This window comes from Aquarana catesbeiana, linkage group LG06 (assembly GCF_042186555.1).
Source record: "Aquarana catesbeiana isolate 2022-GZ linkage group LG06, ASM4218655v1, whole genome shotgun sequence".
Lineage (NCBI taxonomy): Eukaryota > Metazoa > Chordata > Amphibia > Anura > Ranidae > Aquarana > Aquarana catesbeiana.
In genome coordinates this window covers 35,049,054-35,062,929 of record NC_133329.1, presented here as the reverse complement: position 1 = coordinate 35,062,929, position 13,876 = coordinate 35,049,054, and the positions used below count along the sequence as shown (strand labels likewise).

At 46.9% G+C, this 13,876-nt stretch overlaps 1 protein-coding gene across 1 annotated transcript; it reads left to right on the top strand.

The window, feature by feature from the left end:
* Positions 1-1,946: 1,946 nt before the first annotated feature.
* Positions 1,947-13,509, top strand: LOC141147548 (perforin-1-like). The gene is made up of 3 exons (XM_073634777.1): positions 1,947-2,488; positions 11,146-11,512; positions 12,790-13,509. Exons 1-3 carry the CDS (start codon positions 1,947-1,949, stop codon positions 13,507-13,509), a joined length of 1,629 nt encoding a protein of 542 aa, XP_073490878.1.
* The last annotated feature ends 367 nt before the right edge of the window (positions 13,510-13,876 follow it).

Sequence of the window (13,876 nt, the reverse complement as noted above, 5' to 3'; positions counted from 1 at the left end):
AGAGAAGAAAGCTATTGGCTATTGCTCCGTTTATAGTCCCGACGTACGTGTTTTACGTCACAGCGTTCGGAACGATCGGATTTTCTGACAACTTTGTGCGACCCTGTGTATGCAAGACAAGTTTGAGCCAACATCCGTCGGAAAAAATCTGTTGGATTTTGTTGTCGGAATGTCCAAACAATGTCCGACCGTGTGTACAGGGCATTAGTGTCGCCAGTGCTTTTATTTTCAGAATCTCCATATAAGAAACTTTGCAAATGTTTCACAAAAAATCATTTTCTTGAGAAAACTGTATACAGTAAGGCATTATGTCAAACATACTGAAAAATTGATTTAGGGTTGGCATGCTTTTTGAGGTTACAATATAGTAAGCATGTTGTTGTGTAGGCAAAGCAAAGACACTGCAACGAATCAATATTATGGTCAATAATATCCATTCATTAGTATTCTTGGCAATGATAAATTATCAGTCCACCATGAGGAGGAGGCTACAGAAGGCATTGTAGCTAGCATTTAGATTGAAGGGAGCCTAATAATGAGGAGTTGGCTATCAGAGCCTATTGACAGATACATTTCACTTTGTGACTTCCTCACTTCCTGTCCTGGTGACACCTGGGGCACTGCAGTGAACTGAACTTCCTGTTTTCTCCCTTAGGTGTTGATTCTCTTTATGTTGCATTAGAGAAACCATTGGGAGGGTGGGTTATCCTCTTACCAGTCTCCAGTGGATTTTCCAAAACAATATATGGAAATATAAAAGAAAGACTGTAACATAATTATGTATAGTATATAGTAAATCATCTAGAGCAGGGGCCTCTACACGTTCTAAACAAAAGACCAGTATACTGTCCTTCAGGCTTTAAGAGGGGGGCCGAGGTGTTATGAGGATAATGGGAGTAGAACATTTTCTAATGTCACTGAAACAATGCCCAGTCCTTGGTGTCAGTGGTAGGAACAGTGCCCCATTGTTGGTGTCATTAGGAGGAATTGTGCCCCTTTATTGGTGTCAGTAGGAGGACATATGTCTAAGTGTTGGTGTCAGTAGGAGGAATATTGCCCTATCGGTGTCAGTGTCAGGAATAGTGCCCCATCCCTCGTGTTATTGGGAAGAATTTTGCCCCAATGTTGGTGTCATTGAGAGATATTGCACCCAACTGTTGCTGTCAGTTGGAGGAATGTTGCTCAATCATTGGTGTCAGTGGGAGGAATAGTGCCCCATCCTTGGTGTCATTGGGAGGAATTGTGCTTTAAGAGGGGGGGTGCTATGAGGATAATGGGAGTAGAACATTTTCTAATGTCACTGAGAGTAAACAATGCCCAGTCCTTGGTGTCAGTGGTAGGAACGGTGCTCCCATTGTTGGTGTCATTAGGAGGAATTGTGCCCCTTCATTGGTGTCAGTAGGAGGACATATGCCTAAGTGTTGGTGTCAGTAGGAGGAATATTGCCCTATCGTTGGTGTCAGTTTGAGGAATAGTGCCCCCTCCCTGGTGTCATTGGGAGGAATTGTGCCCCATTGTTGGTGTCGTTGAGAGATATTGTGCCCAACTGTTGGTGTCAGTTGGAGGAATATTGCTCGATCGTTGGTGTCAGTGGGAAGAATAGTGCCCATCCTTGGTGTCATTGGGAGGAGTTATGTTTCATTGCTGGTGTTATTGGTGTTATTGAGAGATATTGTGCACCATTGTTGGTGTCATTGGGTGGAATTGTGCCCTTCACTGGTGTCATTGGGAGGGCATATGCCCATTTGTTGGTATCAATAGGAGGGAACATGCTCAATTGTTGGCGTCAGTGGATGAAACAGTATCCCAAGGATAAAAGCAAGCAGAGGGCCAAATGTTGCCGCAGTTTAGAGACCATTGATATAGAGCATTTCAATACAGATTCTTACACTGATCTTGTTTTTTTCCTCCTTTCCCTAGGGTATATTGCATGCAACTGTCTGAATATGTTGCTCCTCATCTTGATTCTTCTAAGCTTTGCCACTTCTGCCTCCTGCCAAAATAACCCCCAGCGCTCCTTCACTTGCCGGGTTGCCAGGAAACCAGAATGCAATAAGGTCCATTTTGTCCCCGGTTACCATGTTCTTGGTCAAGGCTTTGACATTGTTACCATGAAGCAAACAAGGGCTCAACTACTAGATCTCCAGAAATTGTCTACAAGGGATGACTCTTGCATTGTCTGTTACAACCCCTATGTCACCAAGCCTTGGCAAAAGCTTCCCTTTGTGATGGTGGACTGGAGGCCCCAGTCATACTGTTCCAGAACGATCAGCAGTGAGATCTCCCAAGCTTTTACATCGCTGGCTGAGGTCGCTGCATCTGAGGTGAAGAATGACTGGGAAGCTGGTCTGGAGCTCCACTTCCACGGGGTAGATTCCAAGCTAATAATGGCTGGATCTCAGTCCCAAGTGGCACAGTTTGGTAGGAGTAAAACCAGCACAGACCGTTATACCTTCATCAAACACCATCTGAGTTGTGTTTATTATAGGTATGTCATCTAATATAACATATTGCATCCTCATAAAACCTGTAAAGTTCAAAAGTTTCAAGAGTTCTTAAGAGCGGAAGCTTAGATGGCCTAACAAAATAAAGACAATTTTGTTCCCTGTGCTTGAAATTATCTAATACTTATATTTACTGTCACTCCACCATAGTGACACTGTACTACTCGGGGGAGTAGTTCATCTGTCACTAGCTCCCCTGTAGCTTGACAATGCTCCAGTTCAAGGGTGGCTCTGTTGCTTCTCCATAGTGGAACCAGCCTAAGACATAAACTGTGTTACTTGCTGGATCACCAGATGAAATTATAGGAAAAAGAGAAAAAAACACATTTTTGCATTTTTTAGGTGCAATAGCACATTAATAAGCTGAACACAGTGGTCTCCTCTGTCAGTCAGGTACCTCTGTATTGTGCATGATAGTAAAGCTTAGTTGGTTTACAGCAGTGGTTCTCAACCTCAGTCCAAAAGCAGAGCTAGACTGGGACAAAAATTTGGCCCTGGTCTTCATCCAGATCAGCATACTTTAAATTTGCAAACACGCACAAAAACAATATATAAACTATACGCAATTGCGCAAAACAAATAAGTAAAAACAGTCCACTGTTGGGCATAGGGCAAAGCATAGCCACACCAGTGCCCATTAATACAGCCTCACCAGTGCCCATTAATGCAGCCTGATCAGTGCCCATCAGCGCAGCCACACCAGTGCCCATTAATGCAGCCTGATCAGTGTCCGTCAGTGCAGCCACACCAGTGCCCATTAGTGCAGCCACACCAGTGCCCATTAGTGCAGCAACACCAGTGCCCATTAATGCAGCCTGATCAGTGTCGATCAGCACAACCACACCAGTGCCTATCAATGCAGCCTGATCAGTGGCCATCAGCGCAGCCACACCAGTGCCCATTAATGCAGCCTCACCAGTTCCCATTAATGCAGCCTGATCAGTGCCCATCAGGGCAGCCACACCAGTGCCCATTAATGCAGCCTGATCAGTGCCCATCAGCACAGCCACACCAGTGCCCATTAATGCAGCCTCACCAGTGCCCATTAATGCAGCCTCATCAGTGCAGCCACTTCAGTACCCATCAGCGCAGCCACACCAGTGCACATTAATACAGCCACACCAGTGCCCATAAAAGCAGCCTCATAAGTGCCCATCAATGTTAGTCCCCCCAGGTTCCTGATCTGCACAGCTTCTTCTACCTAGGTCCCAGGTACAGTGCTTGTCCTGCAGGTGGTTTCTCTGGAGCTGGGAGCCCGGGACCAGCTGTGCACTGCTGGAACATTTGGTCCTTTCTCTTCCTCCTGTGCACCACAGAGCTGGGTAACTAGGGCTGGAGGAAACTCAGGGGGTGAGTTGAGCAGGCAGAGACTCCCAAATTCTGTCCACCAATCAGCTAATCTCCCATCTCCCGCTGTGTAGATGTTTAGCAAAAAAACTTCTCCAGGTCTCCCCTGTGTTCAGTGGGGGCCGGGGGACAGAAAGTGGACTATTTCATTCATTTTTTCTAAACAGCTGTAAAAGCGTGAGATTAGCTTATTGGTGGACAGGGTTTGGGAGCCCTCACCCACTCTACTAGGGATGAGCCGAACACCCCCCGGTTCGGTTCGCACCAGAACCCGCGAACGGACCGAAAGTTCGCACGAACGTTAGAACCCCATTGACGTCTATGGGACTCGAACGTTCGAAATCAAAAGTGCTCATTTTAAAGGCTAATTTGCATGGTATTGTCCTAAAAAGGGTTTGGGGACCCGGGTCCTACCCCAGGGGACATGTATCAATGCAAAAAAAACTTTTAAAAACGGCCGTTTTTTCGGGAGCAGTGATTTTAATGATGCTTAAAGTAAAAAAAAAAAAGTGAAATATTCCTTTAAATATCGTACCTGGGGGGTGTCTATAGTATGCCTGTAAAGTGACGCGTGTTTCCCATGTTTAGAACAGTCCCTGCACCAAATGTCATTTTTAAAGGAAAAAATCTCATTTAAAACTGCTTGCGGGTTTAATGTCATGTCGGGTCATGGCAATATGGATGAAAATCAGTGAGACAAACGGCATGGGTACCCCCCAGTCCATTACCAGTCCCTTTGGGTCTTGTATGGATATTAAGGGGAACCCCGCACCCAAATTAAAATAAGGAAAGGTGTGGGGCCACCAGGCCCTATATACTCTGAACAGCAGTATACAGGCGGTGCAAACAAGACAGGGACTGTAGGTTTGTTGTTAAGTAGAATCTGTTTGTAATTTTGAACATTTTTAACGTGTTTAGCTCCAGCCAAAAAATCTTTTCTAAGCTTTTTGGAAAACATAGGGAAGGGTTATCACCCCTGTGACATTTGTTTTGCTGTCTTTCCTCCTCTTCAGAAGATTTCACCTCACTTTTTTGTCCCAATGAAAAATGTTTTTTGAAAATTTGGGTTTTTTTGTGGAACAAGGATTGGAAAGCATCAGTGGAAAGGAGAACTTGTTTTCCCATATTAACTCTTACAGGAGAGAATTTCCCTTCCTAGGGGTAGATTTCATCTCACTTCCTGTTGTCTCCTTCCGTTTGCAAGTAGGAGTCGTTTGTAAGTTAGATGTTTGAAAGTAGGGTCCTGCCCTATATACTCAGCAGAAATTTGGGCCTTAGGTGTTGCTGTGGCCACAACACTGTAAGCCCTCACAGGGCCCTGCTGTGAAATATTAGATCAAGAATTGTAATTACATGCCCCTGTTGAACAGGAGCTGAAAAATTAGGCCTTAGGCACTGGTGCTGGTGCCACAACACTGCAACCCCTCACAGACACTCTAGTTGGAACGCAGGAACGAGCCCTGCTGCAAATTATTGCTTCAAAAATTGTAATTACACGCCCCTGTTAGACAGGGGCAGAAAAATTGGGCCTTAGGCACTGGTGCTGGTGCCACAACACTGCAACCCCTCACAGACACTCTAGTTGGAACGCAGGAACGAGCCCTGCTGCAAATTATTGCTTCAAAAATTGTAATTACACGCCCCTGTTAGACAGGGGCAGAAAAATTGGGCCTTAGGCACTGGTGCCACAACACTGCAACCCCTCACAGACACTCTAGTTGGAACGCAGGAACGAGCCCTGCTGCAAAGTATTGCATCAAAAATTGTAATTACACGCCCCTGTTAGACAGGGGCAGAAAAATTGGGCCTTAGGCACTGGTGCTGGTGCCACAACACTGCAACAAGCTATCAGCGTGATGATTGAGGAGGAAGAGGATAATTACTCAGGGATAGTCACTCAGCATCAGCATAGGCAGTCTTTGAAGGGATCTGAGATTTCAAAAAAAATTATTCGGTTACATCAGCATCAGGTGCTTGGTAGCTGGTGGTGATCCAAGACTCATTCATTTTTATGAAGGTCAGCCGATCGACCGAGTCGGTGGACAGACGCACCCTGTGATCGGTTACCACGCCTCCAGCAGCACTGAATGTGCGTTCCGAAAGAACGCTGGATGCAGGACAGGCCAGTAGCTCAATTGCATACTGTGCAAGCTCTGGCCAGTGATCCATCCTCAAGACCCAGTAACCCAGAGGATTTTCGGTGGGAAAGGTGTCCAAGTCTGATCTTGCCCCTAGGTATTCCTGCACCATGTAAAACAGACGCTGGCGATGGTTGCTGGAACCGATCATACCTTGGGGCTGCGGACCAAAAAATTGTCTGAACGCATCGGTCAGACGGCCACCTTCTCCACCGCTCCTTCTTTGACTGACCGAAGCCTCAGCAACACGTTGTCCAGAAACAGGAGTTTGTAACCTCCCAGTCTCTGGGAACGCGTTGCACAGACCTTTCTGCAAGGCCTCCCGAAGATGTTTCATCCTCTGCTCCCTCTGCGATGGCAAGATAAGGTCCGCAACCTTACCCTTGTAACGTGGATCAAGGAGGGTTGCCAGCCAGTATTGGTCCTTCTCCTTGATACCACGAATACGAGGATCCTTACGCAGGCTTTGCAGGATCAGGGAGGCCATGCAGCGTAGGTTTGCTGAGGCATTCGGTCCGGAGTCCTCTGGGTCACTAAGAACGACATGGTCCGCAGCCACCTCCTCCCAGCCACGTACAAGTCCATGTGTTTCTTGGGACTGATCCCTTAAAGACTGCTGCTGATGCTGAGTGCCAGGCTCCACCTCCATACTGACACAATCTTCCTCCTCCTCCTCTTCCTCCTCGTCCTCTTCCTGTGTGATCGGCGGGCACGCAGGAACACTGTCTGGATAAAGGGGGCCTTGAGAGCTAAGGAAGTCCTCCTCTTCCTGCCTCTGTTCTGCCTCAAGTGCCCTGTCCATTATTCCACGCAGCGTGTGCTCCAACAGGTGGACAAGGGGGACAGTGTCACTGATGCATGCACTGTCACTGCTCACCATCCTCGTGGCCTCCTCGAATGGTGACAGGACAGTGCATGCATCCCTGATCATGGCCCACTGGCGTGGGGAAAAAAAACCAAGCTCCCCTGACCCTGTCCTGGTGCCATAGTCGCACAGGTACTCATTTATGGCCCTCTGCTGCGTGTGCAGCCGCTGCAGCATGGCCAACGTTGAGTTCCACCTGGTGGGCATGTCACAGATTAGGCGGTTCTTGGGCAGGTTAAACTCCTTTTGGAGGTCCGTCAGCCGAGCACTGGCATTATATGACCGGCGGAAATGCACACAGACTTTCCTGGCCTGCCTCAGGACATCCTGTAAGCCCGGGTACCTGCCCAAGAACCGCTGCACCACCAAGTTAAGGACGTGAGCCAAACAGGGCACATGGGTCATTTGTCCCTGTCGGAGGGCAGAGAGGAGGTTGGTGCCATTGTCGCAAACCACCATTCCTGCCTTAAGTTGGCGTGGCGTCAACCACCTCTGAACCTGCCCCTGCAGAGCTGACAGAACCTCTGCCCCAGTGTGGCTCCTGTCCCCCAAGCACACCAGCTCAAGCACCGCATGGCATCTTTTGGCCTGCGTACTTGCGTAGCCCCTTGAACGCCTACGGAGCACCGCTGGTTCCGAGGAAGAGGCCATGGAGGAAGAAGAAGAGGAGGGGGTGGAGGAGAGAGGTGTGTCACAATCAGCATTTTGGAGGCGTGGTGGCGGAACAACCTCCAACACTACTGCACCTTGTCCTGCATCCTTCCCAGCTGCCAGCAGAGTCACCCAATGCGCCGTGAAACTTAGGTAACGTCCCTGTCCATGCCTGCTGGACCATGAGTCAGCGGTAATATGCACCTTACCGCTGACCGCCCTGTCCAGCGAGGCATGGACATTGCCTTCCACATGCCGGTAGAGAGCCGGAATCGCCTTCCGTGAGAAAAAGTGGCGTTTGGGTACCTGCCACTGAGGAACCGCACATTCCACAAACTCACGGAAGGGGGCAGAGTCTACCAACTGAAAAGGCAGCAGTTGAAGTGCTAGCAATTTTGCCAAGCTAGCATTCAACCGCTGGGCATGTGGATGGCTGGGAGCAAACTTCTTTCGGCGGTGCAGCAGCTGGGGCAGGGAAATTTGCCTGGTACAATCTGACGTCGGTGTACCAAAAGCAGATTGCCCACAAGTACTTGGCTGTGACACACCTAATTCTACACCTTCATTCCTCTCACTGCAGGTCTCAGAGAGGACTGAAGGTCTAGTGGGGTTGGAAATCTCAGCTGATGAGGAGCAAGGAGAGATCCTCTTTGTTCTTTGGTGTGGGTCTTTTAGATACGCTTGCCAACGAACTGCATGGCAGGTCAACATATGTCTGGTCAAGCATGTGGTACCCAAGCGGGAGATATTTTGGCCACGCGAGATACGCTTGAGACATATGTTGCAAATAGCAGCGGTGCGATCTGATGCACTCGTCTCAAAAAAGGCCCACACCAAAGAACTTTTTGAATAACGCGCAGAGACTGCAGCGCCCTGCACATGTGGAGCTTTGGGGTGTGATGCAGTCAATGTGCTGCCCTTAGGCTGGCCCCTGGAGGGCATCCTGCCTCGTTGGTGATGTGCTGCCGCCTCCTCCTCCTCCTCCTCCTCCTCCTCCTCCTCCTCCTCCTCCTCTCTCCTATCAGGCACCCACGTTGAGTCAGTGACCTCATCATCCCCTCCCTCCTCATCACTGGAGCAAACCTGGCAGTATGCTGCAGCAGGGGGAGCATGACTGCCAGATTGCTGTCCTTCTTGGGCACCCCCTCTGTCCGCGCTCATGTTACTGCCTTCATCGAGCTCAGTATCGTCATCAGAGCCTTCCAAACGCTGGGCATCCTCCTGGAGCATGTACCCAACACTGTGGTCAAACAGTTCGAGGGAATCCTCATGAGGACATGGTGGAGCTAGGGAAGGAGTCACTGATGACATTGAGCTGAGGGAAGAGGCCGCTGCTTTGCCAGACAAAGCACCCTGGGCATGGGTGAGAGAGGATGAGGAGGATGAGGACGGCTTGGTCATCCGCTCGACCAAGTCTTCCGCATGTTGCGGCTCAACATGGCCAGCTGCCGAAAAAAAGGCCAAGCGTGTCCCATGGCCACGTGCTGATGAGGATGCACCGTCTCCACGACCAGCACTAGACACAGAGCCTGCTTGCCCTCTCTTATTGGCTTGTGACTGTCTGCCTCTCCTTCTTGGCCTTCCAGACATACTAATGGCCTGTAGCTGCACTAAGCTGGGATAGAACACCTGTAATTTTCTTCAAGTAGCTTTATATACTGTAACCAGACAAGCCTGCCTGTCAGTAGGAAGATAAGAGGAACGGATCTAGCTGAACACTGTGAGCAGGACGCACTGTACTAAATGTAAATAGTCTAGCTGCCTGACCGTGGTACTAATAGGATCAAATAGAACACCTGTAATTTTCTTCAGGTAGCTTTATATACTGTAACCAGACAAGCCTGCCTGTCATTAGGAAGATAACAGGAACGGATCTAGCTGTACACTGTGAGCAGGACGCACTGTACTAAATGTAAATAGTCTAGCTGCCTGACCGTGGTACTAATAGGATCAAATAGAACACCTGTAATTTTCTTCAGGTAGCTTTATATACTGTAACCAGACAAGCCTGCCTGTCAGTAGGAAGATAACAGGAACGGATCTAGCTGTACACTGTGAGCAGGACGCACTGTACTAAATGTAAATAGTCTAGCTGCCTGACCGTGGTACTAATAGGATCAAATAGAACACCTGTAATTTTCTTCAGGTAGCTTTATATACTGTAACCAGACAAGCCTGCCTGTCAGTAGGAAGATAACAGGAACGGATCTAGCTGTACACTGTGAGCAGGACGCACTGTACTAAATGTAAATAGTCTAGCTGCCTGACCGTGGTACTAATAGGATCAAATAGAACACCTGTAATTTTCTTCAGGTAGCTTTATATACTGTAACCAGACAAGCCTGCCTGTCAGTAGGAAGATAACAGGAACGGATCTAGCTGAACACTGTGAGCAGGACGCACTGTACTAAATGTAAATAGTCTAGCTGCCTGACCGTGGTACTAATAGGATCAAATAGAACACCTGTAATTTTCTTCAGGTAGCTTTATATACTGTAACCAGACAAGCCTGCCGGTCAGTAGGAATTTAACAGGAACGGATCTAGCTGAACACTGTGAGCAGGACGCACTGCATTAAATGTAAATAGTCTAGATAGAAGATAACAGGAACAGATCTAGCTAAACTGAATACAGTGTATATATATATATGCAACACCTGGGATGCATATATATACACAATACACTGTAAGTGCAGCTAACTGACTGACTGTTCTGCCTAATCTATCTAACTCAAATCAAATGACACTGTCTCTCTCTCTCTCTATCTCTCAGCACACCGGAACACACACTACACAGGGCCGCCGTGCAGGCGGCCTTATATAGTGTGGGGTGTGTACTAAATCCCCTGAGCCATAATTGGCCAAAGCCACCCTGGCTTTGGCCAATTACAGCTCTCTCTACTGACAGCGCTGTGATTGGCCAAGCATGCGGGTCATAGTGCATGCTTGGCCAATCATCAGCCAGCAATGCACTGCGATGCCGCAGTGAATTATGGGCCGTGACGCGCCACACGAATTTAGCGCGAACGGCCCATAACGTTCGCAATTCGGCGAACGATCGAACAGCCGATGTTCGAGTCGAACATGGGTTCGACTCGAACACGAAGCTCATCCCTACACTCTACATTTGCTGTCACTGAAACAGGCCCACTGAGCCATCGGCCCGCCGGGAAACTCCCAGTAGTCCCAATGGCCAGTACATAACTGTCCACAAGTACCCCCAACAGGCCATGTTTTGGGAATTTCTCTTAGATAAAATAGTTGTCCAAAATACCAAGCCATTGACTCTGATTTAAAGCACCTGTGCAAGATAAAGGAAAACCTGCAAACATGGCCTGTTAGGGGTACTTGAGGACTGAGGTTGAGAACCACTGGTTAACAGCACATCCCTTTCCTATTTCAGTCTTCAGCATGTTAGAGAAGGAACTACAGGAGGACACAGATAAGACAGAACAGCAGTGCATTACCTAGATGGCCATAGGCCTCCTAGTACCTTTTGGAGCAAACCATGGCCATGTTGATTAAATGATATGGTTAGCATCCAAAAGGCTTTCCCCATACAATGTACCGGAATGCTACATTATAATGGTAATATCAATGAGTTCACGTTTTTACCCATTATAAATTTGTCCCTTTGCCAGCTTCCGCCTTTCATACCTTCTTTTTTTGAGCGAGAATCTGAAACAGGCCTTGAAGTCACTGCCACCAATTTATGATGCCAGCACTCAAGCTGACTACAGAAGTCTAATTAACATCTATGGAACTCATTATATCAGCCAAGCAGATGTAGGGGGCCAAGTGCTAGTGGTCAATGCCATCAGAACGTGTCAAGTCTCCATGGATGGCATGTCTGTGGAAGAGCTGAAGGATTGTCTGAACATTGAGGCTTCAGTTGCTGTCAGTGGAAAAGCTGAAGCAAGTGCAAGAGCTAGTGCCTGCAAGGAACTAAGCCAAAAATCCAACAAGGGGGAGAGCTTCTACCAGACATTCGATGAGAGGAATTGGGAGGTAAGTTGTTACATACTGTATGTATAGCTTTTCTTTGTATGTTCATAATGCATATTATTAGGGCTGTATTTATACCTCTTGCCCCCAAGATGACATCCTGTTGCGCCTTAATCAACTGGTTAGGCTTAGTATCACACCAACAAGATAAGGCATCATAGACACACAAGGTACTCCAAACCCAAAGGGAATGAAAGAGGCATTGTGCCAACTTAGTCATCTTTAGTACATTGAGAATAAACAACTAGAGGAATAGGAATATTGTCTACTGTCTATTGTCTTTCCTATCAGTTTAGTTCTAGGTATACAGAGCCAGAGTGGGGGAACTGTAAGTGTACAATAGAATAGTCCACCAATGAAAACGCACAGCTTGTAGAGGGGAAACAATGAGGACCCAACCAGATTGCCTCTCTACAGCACTATCATGATTGAGGTCCAAACTAGATTGCCTTTGTGTAGTGCTATAATAATTGAGTAGCCAACCGGATTACCTTTGTACAGCCCTATCTATAATGAGGACCCAACAAGATTGCCTTTGTACAGCTCTATTAAAAATGAGTAGAGATGTGCATGACAGAAAATTTTGTTTTGTTTCCAATTTGTTCTTTAAGTTAATTTTTTTTTTTTTTTACACTGTTGCTAATGGGAATTTATTTTTAAATCACTTTTATTTCTGTCACAAGGAATGTAAACAACCCTTGTGACAGCAATAGGCATATGATAGATACTCTTTATGGAGGGATCTGGGGTCTATAAGACCCCCAAATCCCTCATCTGCCCTTTGAAAGCATTCAAAACACCAAGATCAACATTTTTTAATACTTTTGATTTTCAAAAAATGGCGCCATTGACATTCGGGTAAACTGGAAGTGATTGCTGGAGACCCATACAAAGTCATTTCATTGCTTTCAGTTTACCGTAGTGGACACCCAATCAAAGCCAATTCTGGCTTTGTATGGGTCTCCAACTAGCCGGTGAACATACCAGCTAGTAGTTCGGGCCTCCCAGTGGGACGGGAGAGCCTGAGAGAGCCACGGAAGCTGGCAGGAGGGGGGAGACGTCCCCTCCCGCTGCTTGTAATAGCAATCAAGCAGCTTTTTAGCTGCTCAGGAGAGCCAACTGTTGACTCTAAAAAGCGGTACTGGGGTAATGCTTGCTGCAACAGGTATCACCCCGGTACGACTACGGAAGGATTAGGTACGTGATTTGGCAGCGAGTGGTTAATAAACCTAGTCCTGCATATTGCTTTATGTTACTGATTTTTTTCCCTTTCACTCTAGGTAAGAGGAGGACAAATGACATTTGACCAGCTCTCTTTTGACTTAAGGAATGGGAAAGGCACAGCGTCTTTTGATAACTGGATAGAAAGCCTAAAGACTAACCCTGATATTGTAACCTACTCTCTGGCGCCCATCCACAACCTGGTTGGAGTCATAGGACCTCGCAGAGAGAGCCTACGGAAAGCCATCAGTGACTATATCATGGAAAAGGCACTGAGTAAAAACTGCTCTTGCCCATCGGATTCAAAGCGGAGCCCGGGTAGAGAGTGCAACTGCATTTGTTCAGATAATACAAGCAAAAATATAAATTGTTGCCCCTCCAAAAGGGGACTTGCCGAAGTGGTGGTCACTGTACGATATGCTTTTGAACTTTGGGGTGACTACATATCGAACACTGATGCCTTTGTAAAAATAAGTGTTGGAATGGTTTCTCTTCGGACACACACCATATGGAACAATAATAATCCAAACTGGGGCTCACGGTTTGACCTTGGAGTTTTGGAACTCAGTTTGATGTCTAGCTTGAAGGTGGAGGTTTGGGATGAGGATAATAAGTATGATGATGACCTGCTTGGAGCATGTCAAAAACCAGTCAGCAGTGGATTGAAGGATCACATTTGTTACTTTGACTTTGGCAGAGTGACTTTTAAAGTGAGTGTACAATGCCTCCCTCATCTGACTGGGCCCCACTGTAGAGACTATGCTGCTTCCACCACATAGACTTGTGTTCTATAAGCCAAGGTCATTTTTTAAAGGATTGAAAATGGTAAGAATCAATCAAGGATCAAGCTGTCATTTCCTTTAAGAAAAGGTTTTACTGAGCACTAAACTGTTAGTTCATTGCAATGCAATTATATATATATATATATATATATATATATATATATGTATATATATATATATATGTATATATATATATATATATCAAAACCTTTTTCTAGACTTTCATCTATGTATTTGCGTAAGGCCTCTAGTTCGGGTTCCGAGAGAGGGTAAATACAGCCGAAAGGAATTTCTGCCCCTGGTAAAAGTTCAATGGGACAATCGTAAGTCCGGTGGGGAGGTAAGCTCTCTGCATTCTTTTTGT

Excerpts from the sequence above, each read along its gene's own strand:
- LOC141147548 (XM_073634777.1), top strand. The coding sequence starts at position 1,947 with ATGTTGCTCCTCATCTTGATTCTTCTAAGCTTTGCCACTTCTGCCTCC. Across the intron at positions 2,489-11,145 it reads CTGAGTTGTGTTTATTATAG|CTTCCGCCTTTCATACCTTC; the intron begins GTATGTCATCTA and ends TCCCTTTGCCAG. Across the intron at positions 11,513-12,789 it reads TCGATGAGAGGAATTGGGAG|GTAAGAGGAGGACAAATGAC; the intron begins GTAAGTTGTTAC and ends CTTTCACTCTAG.